The 17,621-nt window shown below is 41.7% G+C and overlaps 1 protein-coding gene across 34 annotated transcripts in view; it reads right to left on the minus strand.

The window, feature by feature from the left end:
• The window catches only part of Epb41 (erythrocyte membrane protein band 4.1), a 146,293-nt gene that overhangs the window by 21,833 nt on the left and 106,839 nt on the right, over positions 1-17,621 (minus strand). For 7 of the 34 annotated variants that reach the window (XM_075945635.1, XM_075945614.1, XM_075945612.1 and 4 more), the window contains exons 13-16: positions 15,486-15,542; positions 15,291-15,332; positions 14,313-14,375; positions 9,505-9,681 (exon numbers count right to left, since the gene is read on the minus strand). In XM_075945635.1, the coding sequence (XP_075801750.1) occupies positions 9,505-9,681; positions 14,313-14,375; positions 15,291-15,332; positions 15,486-15,542 (339 nt within the window). The other 27 variants (XM_075945620.1, XM_075945626.1, XM_075945610.1 and 24 more) reach the window with 19 other exon arrangements.

Genomic DNA, 17,621 nt, shown 5'->3' on the forward strand with positions numbered 1-17,621 from the left:
CAGGACAGCCAGAGCTACCCAGAGAAACTCTGTCTCAAAACAAACAAACAAACAAACAAACAAAAAAAGAGTTCCCATGGTCACGGTGTCTCTTCACAGCAATATAAACCCCAAAACACAAGCTTATTACATAATTCTAGAATCTGGTTAGAGAGAAGGTGTATTGAGGAATTACTATTTCTTTATTTTATATGGGAAAATTGAGACAGATCCTTTAACCCCAAACAAAACAAAGAGGGTGGATGGGCGTCAGCAAGTCTGTTCAGGCCTCAGTCAACACAGAGCACGCCGGAAGGAGTCAGACACGGGCACGGTGGTTTCATGGACTTCATGTTCCAGGTAAGAGGCTCCTGGTGCCAATTTCTAGCCACAAACAAAACAGTACCAAGGCAGAATAACAACAACAAAAATAACCAGTCAGCTTTCTAGTCTGTGAGGGAAATCCAAAAACTAGTCCCTGCTAACCGAATTCCAACCGATCTTTGTTTTTTTTGTATGGCCATCAGCTAAGAATAGATTGTTTTTAAATGGGTAGGGAAAATATTTAGTGGCATAAAAATTGTACAGAAACCAACCCTCAGTGTCTAGTGAAGTCCGACTGGCGTGCAACCACACGACTCCTGCTGTCGTTTTTGTAACTTTCACTGTGCTATGGCAGAGCTGAGCAGAGCTGACCACACAGCCTACAAGGCCTGGCACCCCCATCACTCTACAGAGAACCACTCAGCAGCCTAATGTACAAAACTCGTGATGATCTGACAGTTTGTGCGGTTTTATAACATAAAACATAAGAAATATGTATCAGATTGATGTCAGCAATGTATTTCAGATAAACACACACATTCCCTTTATGACATCATACTCCAAGATGAGCAGCATGTAGACCAATCTTGACAATATATTCTGGGGTGAAAATAGCTGATTATTAGCTATGAGAAAGGATAACTAAACCAAATGACAGATGCTAACAAGAGAGATCAACATTTGCCATAGGGGCATCCAACTTGAGGTCCTTGAAGTAAGACAGGGACTACCGAAGGTTGATAAAGAAGGCTCTGCCCTGGCTTTCTTGGCTCTCTACACGTACTGATCAGGCATACAGTGATCAAATCTATCTCAATACAAGAGTCCAGGTCATTTATCCACTGCCATCTGCTATTAGTAATTTAGTCAACAGACTGATTATTTGTTTTTTTTTTTTTTTTTTGGTTTTTCGAGACAGGGTTTCTCTGTAGCTTTGGAGCCTGTCCTGGAACTTGCTCTGTAGACCAGGCTGGCCTCGAACTCACAGAGATCCGCCCGTCTCTGCCTCCCAAGTGCTGGGATTACAGGCGTGCGCCACCACCGCCCGGCTCTGATTATTTGTTATATACAAGGCAAGGTGGCACCTGGGATACAAAGGTGACAGATGTCAAACAAAGATGAACAAACCAAGGGCTCACCTTTGACCCAGATAGTAACCCTCAAAGGGCAATGACTAAGATTAACTCCATGAGAGAGTTCCCTTTAACTTTAACAAGAACTTTCATGTAGAGGCCAGAAATTTCTTTCTCTTGTTTTTTGAAACAAGGTCTCCCTATGGTATCTAGTCTAGCCTCAGCGGATGACCCTGCCTCAGCCTCCCGAATGTCTGCATTACCTGCTCTGCACCCCACTCTTAATAAGAAACTGATGTGGGAGTGTCATATATCAATCTGTTGATTTCATTGGCTAAGCAATAAAGGAACTGCCTCGGCCCATTTCATTGGTTAGAAGATAGGTGGGAGGAGTAGACAGAACAGAATGCCAGGAGGAAGAGGAAGTGAGGTCAGACTCCGCAGCTCTCCTCTCCGGAGCAGATGCAGGAGAGACGCCATGCTACCTGCTCCAGGGAAGACGCACGCTATGAAGCTCCGACCCAGGATGGACTTAGGCTAGAATCTTCCCGGTAAGCGCACCTAGGGGCGCTACACAGATGATTAGAAATGGGCTAAATTAATATGTGAGAATTAGCCAGTAAGGGCCAGAGCTAAGGGCCAAGCAGTGATGAAAAGAATACAGTGTCTGTGTAATTATTTCGGGGCATAAACTAGCCGGGCAGGGCAGGCGGCTGGGGTTTTGGGGACGCAGCCCCGCCGCCCCCTATTACAACAAGAAACTCTTTACAATCCCTGCATTCGAGATCAATAAACTAAGCTGTGGAGAAACACCATGACTTAATGCATGAGTGACTTATAAAATCAGCTGTCCAAAAACGCGATCATCTATCTTGGGAGATACCGAGGCACAAGCTGCAAGGCTAGTTTCTAAACCTCTGAATGACACTGCACCTGAGAGTCAAATGCTGTAGGGGAGAGGCTGAATTAAGATCTTGTCAGACCCTAAAATCCGGAGATGCTATCTTTCTGCATCCGTGCAATGCACAGAAGAGTGCAGGAAGTACTCATGTTTCCCCTCCATTTCTCTTTCCCTTCCCCCTCCCACCACCCAGTTCTCTCTGTCTCTCACTGTCCTGGGGGGTCACATGTTAAGCACACGCTCTGTGATGAGCTTAGCCCCCTTTTCTTGAGAGACAGCAGAGAAGGAAACACAAGGCTAACTGCTTTTATTAATCTGGGGACCAGAAAACATAGTTGGGGTTCTACACCCTTGCCACTTTTTAATCTTAGACTTAGCTGTTATTTCCCCCAAAGAGGACTTTAACTATGGTAAAGCAAGGGGCATGATGATAACCACCTAGAATATCAGTCACAAAAGATGAGGAAAAGCGTTTCAACAAGCTGTCATCTGTTCATACAGTTAAACGATTATTAAAGTTACTTCATTTTTAGCCTGTATGACTGACCTGTGGAAATAAGGTGCAGTGGTGATAGGAATTTATCAAATAAAATCCCCCCGAATTTAACCCGGGAGTCACAGTCACCGTTGTCCTCTCCTAGCCTAACCCAAGTGCAGACCTTCACAACCACTCAACTGCCTTCGCCCAGCCCAACACCAGTGGGGTTCTCCCTCTGCAGCAGTACAAGGGGATCCTAAGGTGTGAGCGGTGACAGCGGCAGGCAGGAGAGGCTCACTAATGCTAGAGTGGTGCAGAGGAGGCGGCTGGTGGAGTCCCACAGAGCAGACAACACACTGGCTGGGTGTCACAAACGATGGGGCAGGTAGTTAGGATGTAATAAAAAAGTGAAGTTTCTGTGTGGAGAACACTGTGAAGTTCAGGGTTGATCATCTGTATGAACAAACGCTAGCCATAAGCAAACAGCTAAAAAACAGGTCTGAAATACAGAAGCTGGGCTTATTCCCAAGCACGCTCTACTCCATGAATACCATTTGAATTTATTGAGAGACGGATAAATTTGGAACGGCATTTTTAACTCCACTAGTTTTAAGTGCTTGGTCAAATACCAATCAGGAGCAGACGGAAACAAACATAGTTGTTCGCTTACTTCCAAAAACAAGACTCTCAAGAGAGTCGTATATGATTGCCTTTTCCTTAAATCCTATCTTCCTAGCACATTTAAGACTGAGGATGGAACCGGCATCACTTCCTGAAACATGCTGAGGTTCATCCTCATGAGGTAGATTTAGGTAAGGAACTAGCTGGAAATATGGGCACCAAATGGTTAAGTGACTCCCTTAAAAGTCACTCTGGAAATGACCCACAGGGAAAAACCCCAGACTTTACACAGGTCAGTGTAGATATCCTTAGTCCAGATTACTTCTGGAGCTGCCATTAAGAAGCCGGTCCAGGGTAAAGTGATATCCAGCAATTGGAATGCCTGTGAAGCGGGGGGAAAGGAAGCGATGCTGTCTGCAGCCTCATGTTACAAACTGGCAGCATTAACCTGAGATCACACGGGGCTAGAAGAGGACGCGTGTCCTGAGAACTATGACAGATCTATCTTTTGAGCCACGTTGGTCAGTTGGCACTCTGCTCTTAGCAGCTTCACTAGGGAGAAACGGCTTCTTTGTCAGCAAAGACCTCTGGGGAATCCCTGCTACACTTCAGATCACAGAACAGCACCGCCGGCTCACACTAAATTTTTAATGGAGTTGAAAATACTTCCAATATAAAAGGAAACAAAATTCAGGGTGACGTTTACAATAATTAATAAAAAGTTGTGTACAATGATGAAAACCGGAACTTTAGGAAATATAATTTGAAAGTTACAAAAGTACTGATAAAATTTTAAGATTATTTCCTTTTAATCCCTAAAAAAAAAGACTTACAGGAACATAACCAAGGCTACTTTCATTTGTTGTTTCATTAAGGAAATCTGAGCATCTGTTTCACGCTTAGGATCAGCAGATCTTCCCCGCAAAGCAGTTTTGCAGCCCTTCAGGTGACTCTGCAATCTTTTCTTATGAGTGAATCAATAAATATGCTTATTTACAAAATATCTGTTATAAATAGACATAACAACTTGTGACACAAACCATATATATTCAGATTTTTTTTTTTAAATCTAGCCTGGTCCTTGCTTCTTTTTCCAGTTTTTTTTAAAACTCCAATAATGACAGTAATAGCAGTTTTCAGTAGATATCTGATAATCATGTCGTCTGTGAAGACAGCTGATCAATACTAGTGAACACTGAAGAACGACAAAAATCTTGGTTTTACTGTTTCTCTCTCTCTTCCTCCCTCCCCCTCCATCGTTTCAAAGGCAAAGCCATCTTTAGAAACACTTCATGAACCAAAAGCACTAAGAAGTAATACAAAATGTAACAGTCTCAACTAGACGACCCTAGCAACTCAGTCCTAAACAGAGTTTGCAAAGTTAACAATTTGTCCAGACTGGGGCGGTCAAACGCCACAGAAAGCAAGCGACATCATGCGAGGTTAAAGAGGTTAAAGGTAAGGTGAAAGCCCGCCAGTTTCGGCTTCCGAGCGGTGCTCTGAGGAGGGCGTGCTCACCGTTACTTCAGGGAAGCCTCATAATCAACATGCAAACTGTACGCATGTCACAACAGATGCGTAGCTCTCAAGGCGAGTGATTAGAAACAACTGATTTCAACACAAGTATGAGAACATGTCTGAAGTATAAGGAAACAACGTATCTTTTAAGCTTATTATAACAGCTAAACATAGCTCCTAACAATAATTACTTTAGCCATAAGGAAATAATAGTATTTTAATTTAGTGAAAAGTGTGTTTACATACAGATCTTGAGTTAATCTGTACTCTAGGACTTTAAAAGGTAGGTAGTCTGAAATTTTCAGCCCTGGCTGGAAGCCAAGGGTCACCAGCACCGTTTCCCTAAACTAAATCAACTCTACATATGAAAAGACAGCATTTAACCTCTGTGTGATTCTTCCGCACTTCAGGAAGGATACAGTTGTCTCCTGTGCAGCTCATAAACACTGACGAAAAGGCTGCAGGTGCCACAGCCCCTTTCAGAAAAGACCTTTGTATGCACGGATTCGATACTCTAAGAAAAGGAGTGGTTATGGATTTTTGGATTCAAACTATCATTTTAAGGCTTTTGAAAGGTTGGGAGGTTGAATTTCTTCTTAAAACTACGGAGCCCATGCCACATGAATGGCTATTTGGGGCTGGGAAAATAATCCATCAGATGTTTTTAGGGTTTCCCAGCCTCTGTGAAACAGTGGAAAGGAGGACACAGCAACCGTTAACAGGAAGAGCATGCAGGGTAGCTTTTCAGTGAGTACCACCTGCCCTGCGCCTCAGTCTGATTTGCCTAAGTGTTGACTTTGGGGCAGGAACTCTGGTTTGGACAATCCATTGCTACTCCTTTTTCCTCTCAATATGTGCTCTCCAAAGTTCCACATTTTATTATTGACAGAAACATGACCAGAAAAGGTCCCTGTAACAGTGAATGATCAAGACCAGAGGCATAATGTAGGCAATTACACAGTTCAAGCCATAGACAAGAGTTCAATGGTTTTAGTCTTGACATGTCAGAGGAGCACCCTGTTTTCCAATCACAGAAAGATCAGCCACCAGACAGCCAGCGCAAGGACCAGGAGAAAAGACATCATGAAAGGAACACGAGGAGACGGGAAAGCACTAGAGTAGAGGTGGCATTTTTTGAGAGCCTTGTGTTCCTCGGGGATTGGAATAGAAACCTTGGGAGGACTCTCTTCATTTTCTTGCCGGGGCAAGGTTCTTTCAGCGGATCTCTCTGGCCTTTCAGTTCTATCTTCACCCTGCACTAACAGAGCACGCTCCTGTGTCTGCTTTCACGGTAGAAGATCAAGAAAGACAGAGAAAGATGAACAAAATGACAGATGGAAAACGCTTAAAAGTGACACTCGGGGATGTGCAAAGGTGTGGAAAGATCTCTGGACGCTCTTGAATTTAGCTTCTCTTTACATTGGCAATTTACCTAGCAATTTCTATAACCCAGAAGGTTTAACTATGCAATTAAATTAAAATTTAATGTTTTGAATAAATTGGCATGGGAGCCTCAGGAGCTCAAACGGTCACTGACTTCCCTGCATTTGCTATCACTTATTCCCTCATTTCAGGTTACTCATACATTTCGTTTTGCTTTGTTTTTTCACTTATGGATTCCAGGTTGCTTTAAATTGCTTTAGTGCTGCAGATAATTGCTGGATCAGGCAATGTCAAGAATGAAGTATTCTTGCCAAGAGTAAAGTTACTTTTACTAACAAATAGAATGGTAGAATGTAAAGAGCAATTTTCATATCTCTTCAAAAAGACTTGAAATGCTCATAGCTCAGTAGGAGAATTAGATTTTGCTCAGGGAAAACAGAAGTAGTAAAGACTGCAAAATAAGAACAAAATGTATAAAAATTTGTAATATGCCTCCAGGTATAATAGGTCTACCCTGGGGTGGGGACGGGGGCAAAGAAGAACAAGAAAAGAAAGGAAAATACATTCCCATAAGAGCTCAACTATTGCACAGCCTCAAAATCCTGACTAAAATAGTAATGATCATCATGAGGGATTATACTCTTAGTCAATACTTCTGAAAACTTTCAAGGAAAGATCCACCCCCAATTGGCCAGCTGAGACTTTTCTCCCCCTGCATCTCTGTGTTCTGCTATCTGCAGTCAAGGCAGATGGTATCTACGAAAGGAAGAACTTGGCTCTGAGCTCTCTTAGTTGAGCCAGCCTTCTCTGGTCAGTTTGGAAGTTGAACACTGGTTCTTTGCACACCCCTAAGTGATATGTACCAGGGAGAAAGCAGCTAGGGGACTGATCAGCAAAAAGAATAAAAGAAAAAGGAAGGATGCAAAACCATAATGATTTTTAAATGAAAATACGGTGGGAGAAGAAAGACAACATAAAAAGAATAGGGTATAATTAAATTCATTTTCTCTCTGAGTACATAGTAACATCTTCATGCAGCTTTTTCAACCAGCCATGCGCCGAAACAAGCAAATTGAAAACTGCAGATGCTGCAGCAGTGGAAGTGTGATGTGTCAGGCCAAAGGCTGAGGGTGTGGATTTACTAGTGTAGCAAAAGAAAAACACTGTTCAGCCACTGCTGCTGAGTTCTGGGTTCTCTGCTTAGAGCCATGGCCGGGGCAGGTTCTAGTGAGCAGTGCAGCCACAGCAGCTTTACCTCGGGCCCACCAACCTTTCTTCCCGAGGGGAGGGCAGACGTTCTCTTCACCTGGTCACACACAAATCATATGAGGTTCAGTTGCCGTGCAATGCAACAACAGTGCTGCCAAAGGCAGGAGAGGTGTCCCCAGAGAACAGAAACGCTGGCATGACCGGAAAAAGACATGCCCAACCGTAGAGTTGTCCCAGTACAGAAGATTAAAGCAGTACAGACATTTGTCCCATTATTCACTCAGAGGGAATATACATATGTGTATAGAGCTAAAATTATCTGAGTACCCCTCAGGGATCAACGTGACTTTATAAGAAGTCATGTCTTTCAAGTTTACAGAATGGCACTGTACAATACAAATGTACCCAATGACATCTGAGCCAGCATCAAGATACTTTTTCAAGTTACTTTCAGAGTTCAAAACAGAACTAGAAAAATATGCAGGTGTGTGTGTGTGTGGGGGGGTGAAAGACAAGATAGCAACAAGCCACTCGCATGCAGACACCAAAGTCAGCAAGGGCATTTAACACCATTCTGTAAGCAGGACCAACAAGACAAACAGCTTGTTGAGAACATTTCATTAAGCTTTGGCTGGCCAGACCCTCTCAGTCAAATCAAACCGCAACTATCCTTGGACCTTTATGATGAGTCTTATTTCTGAGGACACATCAAAATGACTTATCTGCTTTCCGGAGTGATGGTCTGACCCAGAAGGGGTTATTTTCCCAGTTTAAAGTGCATACTATAGACTCAGAACACAAAACTAATGGACACGTATGTCTGGGAACAGGGTCTAAGAGGACAACGCATGGGAGCAGCTGTATCCCGTCACCTCGGTAACTATGCAGCTGCCTGTTCTGAGGTGTCCTCCCACCTCACTTGTGAAACTGTTAGCTAATTTTAATCTAAATTTGAAGAAAAAAAAAGGTTATCTTGGAAGAATTTTTAATCTACAGCTACAGAAACTAAGTAATAAATGATTTAACTGGATAGTTTACCAAGAAGCCTGAAAAAAATTAAACCAATTTGTGCTTTGTTTTGGGAAAGAGTCTCACTATGTTATCCAGGTCTACCTCAAAATCCTAAACTCAGGCACTCCTGTCTCAACCTCACAAGGAGTGGGTCACAGGGGCAGGCCTGCTAAATCTCAGGTTTTTAATGGGCACACTAGTTTGCCTTTCTCATCTAGAACTGCTATTGTTGGGAGGTGCAAAGTAAGCACATAATTAAAAAATATATAATCAGTTATGAAGTTATGGTCACTTCTTATACAAATGACATACTGGCTAGAGATAAAGACCTTTCAGATCTAAGTTCGACAAGATATCACCTTTAAACAGACTTATTTATTCTGAGGCAGGGATTCCAAAGCAGGAAAAAAAAATAATAATAGAGAACAGACTCTGGAAGGGACCTCTGGCCTCTTCTGATGGTAACTGTCTCATAAAACAGCTGGTTGAAGGTCTGGTGTTACGCAAGACAAATCATCAGTTGTTTTTCTGAAATTGAGTGTTCTACATTCTCTGGCTTCAGGGCTCCTTGTTTCTTATATAACTGTGAGCAATCATTCCAGACATTTCTAAGTTGTACAAATGTTCAAATAAAGTTTTAAAAAAAATATTACTCCCTTCCAATTGTGACCTTACTAAGTTTAGCTAACTGGTCCTGGAAGGCACATTTTGAATATAAACAAAGTTTTACTGGCATAAAGTCAATTTATAAACACAAACTAGCCAAAAGCAGGCAGCTTCAAGCAGTTCTCAGAGCCTAGACATCCACTCGTAATTCTAAAGGACTCCCACAATTGAGCTGAGCTGTGTAAATTATCAGGAGTGTTGTTATTAATGTTTCATAGCAGCAACGAACTGCGAGGGCACCAAAGCCAACTTCAGCTCTATGCTTCCAGACACAGTGTTAACACACATAGCTAACATACTTATTGCCTTCAGCCTCACAGACATGTGGACAAAGGACTTACTCCATCTCCAGTAGGGACTTGCCCGTTGATGTTAAGAGTTCGGAAGGGCGAGTGTGTGGATAAGCGCTTGTCCCACTCGCTAGGCCGTGGTTCGGGTACCGATTCCATAAAGTTCTTTTTCAGCTCACTGATGCTGGCGTGATGCTTTTTGATTTCTTCTTGACTCTTGTCTAAATCCTACAGTTGGAAGAACAAAGACGGAAAACAATAAATAGTTGGGACAACACACACCAAGGGCAAGCTATCAGAGACTGGGCCCTGGTAGAAAATACCACATCCAGGGCAGATGGTACTGGCCCGTACTACATTAGCACCATAAATACACAACACTGTTTGCCCCTTTTCTTCTTTCGCTCTTTTTAAAAACAAAGTGCTGTACTTGGCAGCAGTGAAGCATCACAATCCCACAGCTCTTGGAGGTTAAACTGTCCACAAAGAGCATGCTCCTTGACTGTGTAACTCCTCTGCCATAAAGGATGCAAAATCAGATCTCCACCTCCTCATCCTGAAAAGGTAACCCCATGATTCAGTTAGCTTCAGCTTGATAAGAACTAACTTAGGCTCAGCTCAGGCAGGATGGAGATAGCAACAGGGAGACCGATGAATGACGGACATGACAAATAACCTCAGCTTCCACCAGCTGCTGTCCGTGGTGAGCTGCAACACTGCAGAGTCCCTCTCTGTCTGCTGCAATACTTTGCTTCTCTATTACTAAGATTTTCTAATTCAAGAATTTATTATTAAAGTTCCTAGTTCCAGCCTCCAAAATCAATTGTTACTACCTCTAAAAAAGTGACTTTGGAGATTTTTGGACTTGTGCATGTGTAAGTGCAGGTCAGAGGTCAACCTCAGGTACCCCCCTCAGAAACACTGTCCACCTCTCTTGAGGCAGGGTCTCTCATTGGCCTGGAGCTTATCAGGGGCGAGACAGGGCGGGCCATGGGGTGCTAGGGATGTTCCCGCACTCACTCCCTGGCTCTGGGATTACAAGTATGCAACCCCACGCCCAGGACTTGTGATGGGTTCTAGGCACTGAGCTTTGGTCCTCACACTTTACAATTAAATATATATATATATATTTTCTTTTTCACATTTTCCCTACAATATAAAAACTTTATGTTTTCCCGCTTCACTTCTCTTAATACAATTCAAAATAGGGACTTACTGGGGCTGGGGAGAGTGGCTCACTGGTAGAGTGCCCTGGGTTTGATCGTCAACACCACCTACAAAAGGGCTTCTAATGACCATCAATAGCGTCTCATCTTTCTCCTTGATAACTTAAAATAATACACTAGAGGTACATGAAAAGCTCTTTGAGGTAACATTCTAGGGATAGATGGTCAAAACTAAGGCTAATAAAGCATAGGCTAAGACATATTCAGATTTTTCTCGTTAGAAAGAGATACATAATAATTTTTTTTTTACAAAGGACATCAGATGAAAAGGAGTCTGATAAATTTAACTTGAAAACAAAGACTCAAATGTTCTTTGTCCAACAATACACATTTACTTACACACACACACAAAAAAAGAAAACCTCAAAAGTTCGAGTTTCAGGTCACAATATCTGGGGCCTGAAGCTACAAAACAATCTTGTGTTTATTTCCCATCAGGGAAGCATTGTATCTAAAAGCATGATGCTAAATAATCTCCCCTCACGCTGTGTGAACTTTGGGATTCATCTATTTTTGGCATTGTGGGAAATAATTTCATTTTGGAAAAAAAATAAAAACAAAATAAATTTTTTTTTTTTGATCAACGTGTTTACAAGTTTGTTTTTCCCCCCTGCAGGCAAGAAAGATCCTAACGAAAACTTTCTCCAAACCACTATCAAAGGAGAAAACAACAGAAAACCCAGGAACTCCCGTGACATCTGGACTCTGGAGCTGCTCCTTCAGAAACTCATGAACTAGTCTCTTTTCTCTCTATGTTTGTAAGAACTGACCTGACCCATGTGTATTTGCTTTGAGCGCAAAGAGAAGACTAACCCCAATAGTAACTGTAGCTCCCCACAAGGAGCATCCATCTCCTGCTTACTAAGAAGAAACGTAAGTGTATCTCAGGAACATGAGCTTCCCCGGGGAAACGCCTGTGTTAGAGCTGACAGCGAGGAGGGTATCCTTATGAGCTGAAGAAAACAGCATGCAGGAGCTCAGTACTCAGTCTTGGACTGAGCAACTGACACCCATCAGGCTTGTGAGAGTGTGACCCAGCTCCTAACTGATAGTAAATCTGTTTTGGCTCAGAACAACTGAACACATTTATGATGATTAAAAGCACAAACAAGGCAAAACAAAACCAACTAACAGATGCTGTGACAAGCACAATTCTGAGCCAGCCTGAGCTGAGCCCGCTGATTTGTAACTCTTCTTGCCTAGCTTTTGATTGGTTTGGATCCCGAGAAAAAGAAATTTTTCAATAAAACTGATAACTTCTGAGGGAGCTTTCTCCATCCTTCTTAGCTGGCTTTGTTGGAAACCTGTGGGGGCACAGAATAAAATTAAGATCTCAAAGGGACCTGTTCCAAATAGAATTTGTCATAGACATTTGCTACAGGTTCTCTCTGGGAGCTGGAGGAGGAGGCGGTAGATCTAAAAATGAACTCGACCTTATTTGTGCCAGAACAAAGCATTAGTGAGGGTGTGATAAGAGGAGGGAAGGGAGGCTTAAAAAAAAAAAAAACCTGCCAGATGGATAGATAACTTGAGAGAACTTTCTTGGGGGCACTTTTTGCAATAATTGAGGAACAAGGGTCAAATTATGTCAGGTTATGTTCAGGTTAGATAATTTTTGAGGGCTGTCATCTTATGATTTTAGCAGCAATAAAACCAAACACTTCGTTAAACGTAAAATGTTCTCAAAAGGCAGTTAGTAGTTTTAAATTCCAAACACACACTTATTCAGAAATCCCCTCCCAGGGCTCTCCAGAAGAAAAACACAGCATAACACAGGAGTTTTGTGAGTCTCAGAAGCCACCACACACCTCGTGGAACGAATGACAAATATATGATTGGCACAGCAGGTTCAGGAATGTGGGTATTGAGTGAGGAAATGTCACACTGAGAAGAGGGGATCACTGGACATGTCTTGTCCTTCCTAATCCCAAAAATATGGGCTAAGACAGAGACATCCATTTTTCAAGTTTGTAATAAGAGTCTGGACTTAGGAATGTTATGTTATATGACACAAATATACCTAAGGCACTATGTCCATCATTCAATATGCAATTAATAAAGGACACCCAGAATTTTTATTATTTGTATTAACGTACCTTATACAAGTACCTTACATAGCAGATATTCAAAATATAGTTACCAAAAAATATCAAAAATAAAATGATATTAAATAATCTTTACAGGCATACTAGTAATGAGAAATCTATTTTTTTATATGCCCAGGCTGTTTTCTTGTTTTGTTTGTTGGTTTTTTGTTTTGTTTTCGTTTTAAGACTGGCCTTATAAAATAGAGAGAGCTGAGGATGACCTCGATTCCTTGATCTTCCTGTCTCAGCCCCTCAGGTGTGGGGATTAAAGATGTCCTACCATGCCTAACCAGAGATCATGCTATCTCACTGGCTACACTGGCATACACCTGCAATGCCTTCAAGAGGAAGACGAGAAGGCTATGAAAATGCTCCCTCCGTAGAGACCATGCCTGTTTTAGAGTAGACCGCCTGTAGCACAGCACAGTCTTACCTCCTACAGTTCTCCTTAACTGACTGTAGCTCTGCATTGCTCTTCACTGTCTTTCCTCCTCCCCCACTCAGATCCCCACACTGTGAGCTTCCTGCAAGCAGAGACCATAGTGGTTGTTTCCTTCAGAGGGAAGTTAATCCCTGTGAAAGAAGAGTTTATACTCATTTCTTCTGGTTCTGCCTCGAGTTGTTATATTATATAGTCTTCAATTGCTATACAGGAGTTTTCCTGACGAACGAATTATATTGGTCTTCCTTTCCTCCACTTAATTTCCTTAATTTTTCTCACAGAGTTCCTCTAATCTCCAAACTGGCTTTACATCCCATATCCAGTGTGCAGCTCCAGACCAGATATGTCTGAGTATATGAGCTGAGGTCAAAATCTGGTCCCTGCTGAACGTAATCGGAGACAGACCTTAGCACTTCTCTATGCTACTCTTTCTGAGAAGAAACCTGTTGTTAAAAATCATAAAACACCTACGTCAAATCCCAGCGTTCCCAAATTACCAGCTCTGGGGCCACAGAGAAAGTACTGACATTTCCTGGCTTCAGTGCTTTCATCTTTAAAAAAAAATCCCACTCACAAGCTTGCTTTTACTGTTAAGCCAAAGTAACCACCCCTCAAAAACCGGGCTCTTTTCTTTCTTGATTTTTCTTTTTCCTTTCAACTTTCTTTAGTAATTTTTGCTATCTCCAATGAGTAAGCCCTTACCAATCATGATCACGTACGTTCCCTCACTTTTTGATACTCTTCTCAGTTCAGGGGAAAAAAAAAACCCTGCAAATTTATTTCTTGGGAAATTTAGAGTTTATATTCTTGGAAAATTAAAGAAACTTGATGTTTGAACATTCTGAAAGGGGGTGAAACAGCAGAACCATGAGAGGGAGAGACAGGTCCAATCATATATTTTTCTAGATCGTATGAGAGATGGAAACTAAGTTAGGAGAGGTGATTGTGTAGCTTCATGTTTACCGGCATGCAAAAGCTCTTTACACCTAGAAATCTCACATGCAGTGTCATGCAAAACCAAACGCAGCGTAGAATGCAGGGATCAGCAAAGAATGCAGAAGGTTCCAGGCAACCAACTGAAATAAGCTTCAAGTTCATACAAACCTCCAACATTAAATTGCTATGTCTGATATAAATGTTTTCACCATCTAGTCTCTCTCTCTTTTTCTGTGAAAATGAAAGGGGGAAAAACAGAAGCATAAAAAATTAAAATGTTGTTCTTGCGGGGGAACGAACTGCAAATTGGCAAACAAACAAAAAAAGCAGTTAAAAGTAAATGTCTGTGATGCAACATATGCCAACATGAGATGGTCACGGAACTACACGGACACGGGGAGCATGGTTACCAGAGAGAACGGATGACCCTGTTTGCGAACGATGGAAGCGGTGATGATGTCATTTAAATAGACAGTGCTCCTGGCTCCACAGCTCCTAACACAATAAGCTGCTCGGTGTTTGTTTTTGAAATTGAACTATTCGGATATTGCCCATATGCTTATCTCAAAAGCTCTGGACACCATGTATCATGGAGTAAAGAAATGCTGTAAAAAGAACTTAGTTTTTTTGGAGAGTTTTATACTTATGAATACGGCAATATCTGGATCTCTACAGTGTTCTGTATCCAATCAGGTAACAAGTATATCCAGGAAGAACTGGTTCATCCCACTCGGAGGCTGGGAAATAAGCAGGCAGCAGCTAAACCCATACTGTTAATGCGAGACGGTGCTGCTGTGGTGGCTCTTGTGATAACTGTGTATAAAATGCTCACGGGCCTATCGTGTGATGGCATCGGGAAAGTTTTGGTAGGGTCTGAACATGAAAGATAGGTCTGCCCCCCGTGACTGCATTTTATTAAGACACTCCTCTGCTGAAAACTGACTTTCATAAAACCCGTCAACAGTCTCAGGTTCTAATGTGTGAATACACATCACAACTACACTGTTTGAAGGTTCTCCACATCCTGGCTCTCCAGAGTAATTCCTGATGAGGAAAATCAAGGGCTGGACCACTGTCTGTTTAACACACTGTCATCAGCACAGGTGAAATGGTGGCGTAGCTGTGTGAAAGCAGAAAATGGCTAACCTTCCTCATTCTTATCAGATCTTCAGCTTTTTCTGCAGGCTTCTGTTTTGGCCACAATTCAATAAAGAAAAAAAAATAGACAAAATATTGGTTCATTGAAGTTTGTTTGAACCTTTTATTTATTTTTAATGAAAGAGGAATGGGGGAGAATTAAAAAACTGAGGGGTCTACGGGGAAAGGCCTGTTGGCACAAACCTGTGTTTGGTCACCATTTGAGGTAGGTACTGTGACCTCGATGTGGGTTTTTTCCACCTACATTTAAGAAATAAAATAGTGAAACATTTCAGGTTAGCAGGCTTCCATGAATAGTTAAACAGCATCATGAAGCTGGGGGTTAAATATACTGAAAAATGATCACCACAGCAGGGAAGGTTTTATTCCCAGTGCAATCTGTTAGTTCATCATCATAGTGTCAAGGCAGAGGTAATATGGATAACCAAATTATAAAATAGAAAACTGAGTTAATCATTCCAATGATGAAAAAGCATTTTAAATCTTATTTATATATAAAAGTACCCACTAAAGCAATAATCTAGTCTTAATACTAAGCCATATGTTCTTGTTTATGACCTGGAAGTACTTTAATGAAAGCGCGTGCGCGCGTGTGTGTTTGTGTGTATGACAGCACTAGTGTGGAGGTCCGTTTTTACCTTCTACCTTGCTTGAGACAGGTTGTCCACTGAGGTGTGTGTCTTATCATATTGACCCTGTCTCCCTTCTCCGGGTAGGGTGTTGAGATCATAGACAAAAGTATTACTGCCTCTGGCTTCTTCTTCTTTTTAATTCACATGAACTTTTTTACATAATTCATTTAACTTTATTTTTATGTGCAGTGGTGTGAAGGTATCAGATGCCCTGGAACTGGAATTATAGACAGTCATGAGCTGCCATTGTGGGTGCTGGAAATTGAACTCAGATCCTCTGGAAGAGCAGCCGGTGCTCTTAACCGCTGTGCCATCTCTCCAGTGCCCGCTTCTGGCTTCTTTATGAGGGCTCTGAGGATTTGAACTTAAGCAAACACCTCATCCACTGAGTCATCTTCCCATCCCTAGAAGTACTTTAAATCAAACTTAAGAACAGATTTCCAAATAAAGATATAAATGTGTGATACACATGATATAAATAAATAGTTTTTATAGCTAAAACACATGTAATAAAGCATGTAAGACACTAAACAGGTCAACGTAAAAGTCTGTTAACTAAGCAATACATTTAAGGAGATGATTTTACTCTTCAGATTATCAATAAAGACGGCAGCAAAGTAAATTGCACACAAATTGTAACTGACCCATGCAACTACTGCCACCTCGGCTGCAGCATCCAACATCGCAGCCTCCTCTCTGGAAGCTGGAACCACGTGCTTGGCAGATGGGCAGGATTTATGCTTAGTAATAGCAGAAAAATACTATCGTAGGGACATCTGTGTATTTTTGGAATACCTCTAGAAATAACCACCGTACATCCAGAAACTGGAGTCATTATTTTAAAACCTGACTGTGACGAGGAAACGGTGAGTATTGTATGAAGCACCATGTATTCCAAACTTAGAAACTGAATTGTCTTTTCTAACGGTTAAATAATTTTTTTCACAGAACCTCATCACAGAACTTGTGATTTTGGCACATTCTTTAACTCATACAAAGCAGCATTGCTCTAGAGAACAATGTCACTGTGCTATCTCCCCTAGGTTGAATATAAATAACACCAGGTAACACTAGACTCTGCAATACTGCCAAACAAACATACACGCACATCCAACCACGACACTTTTAACTACAGAGTAACTAACAACTGGGTCATTCTGCTCTAGATCCCAGGAAACAAGTCAGTTCATTTGTCTGAGATTAACCTTCCTTAAGTAATAAAAGATGTCTGTTTTCAGTTTGTTTGTTTTTGAGACCGAGTTTCACTATGTAGCCTGGGCTGGCCTCCAACTCCATTTCCCAAGATCTGGAATTACAGACATATGCCACCATGTCCAAATTAAAACAGACATAAATGTCTTTATAGAATTATATATACTCTGCAAATACTAGCCTTAAGTTATTTCATAAGCTTACGTTCCTTTTTTAAACAATAACGTCCTTCTGGGTCCTTAGTAATCTAGCAGCAGAAAACAGAGCCACTACTTCAGTTTAAGAATTAAAGCTAATAGCTGGGAAGTGGTGGCACACACCTTTAATCCCAGCACTTGGGAGGCAGAAGCAGGCGGATCTCCGTGACTTTGAGGCCAGCCTGGTCTACAGACTGAGTTCCAGGCTAGCCAGGGCTGTTACACAGAGAAACCCTGTCTCGAAAAAAAAAAAAAACCCAAAAATAAAAATAAATAAA

The sequence above is a fragment of the Microtus pennsylvanicus genome, chromosome 13 (assembly GCF_037038515.1).
Source record: "Microtus pennsylvanicus isolate mMicPen1 chromosome 13, mMicPen1.hap1, whole genome shotgun sequence".
Lineage (NCBI taxonomy): Eukaryota > Metazoa > Chordata > Mammalia > Rodentia > Cricetidae > Microtus > Microtus pennsylvanicus.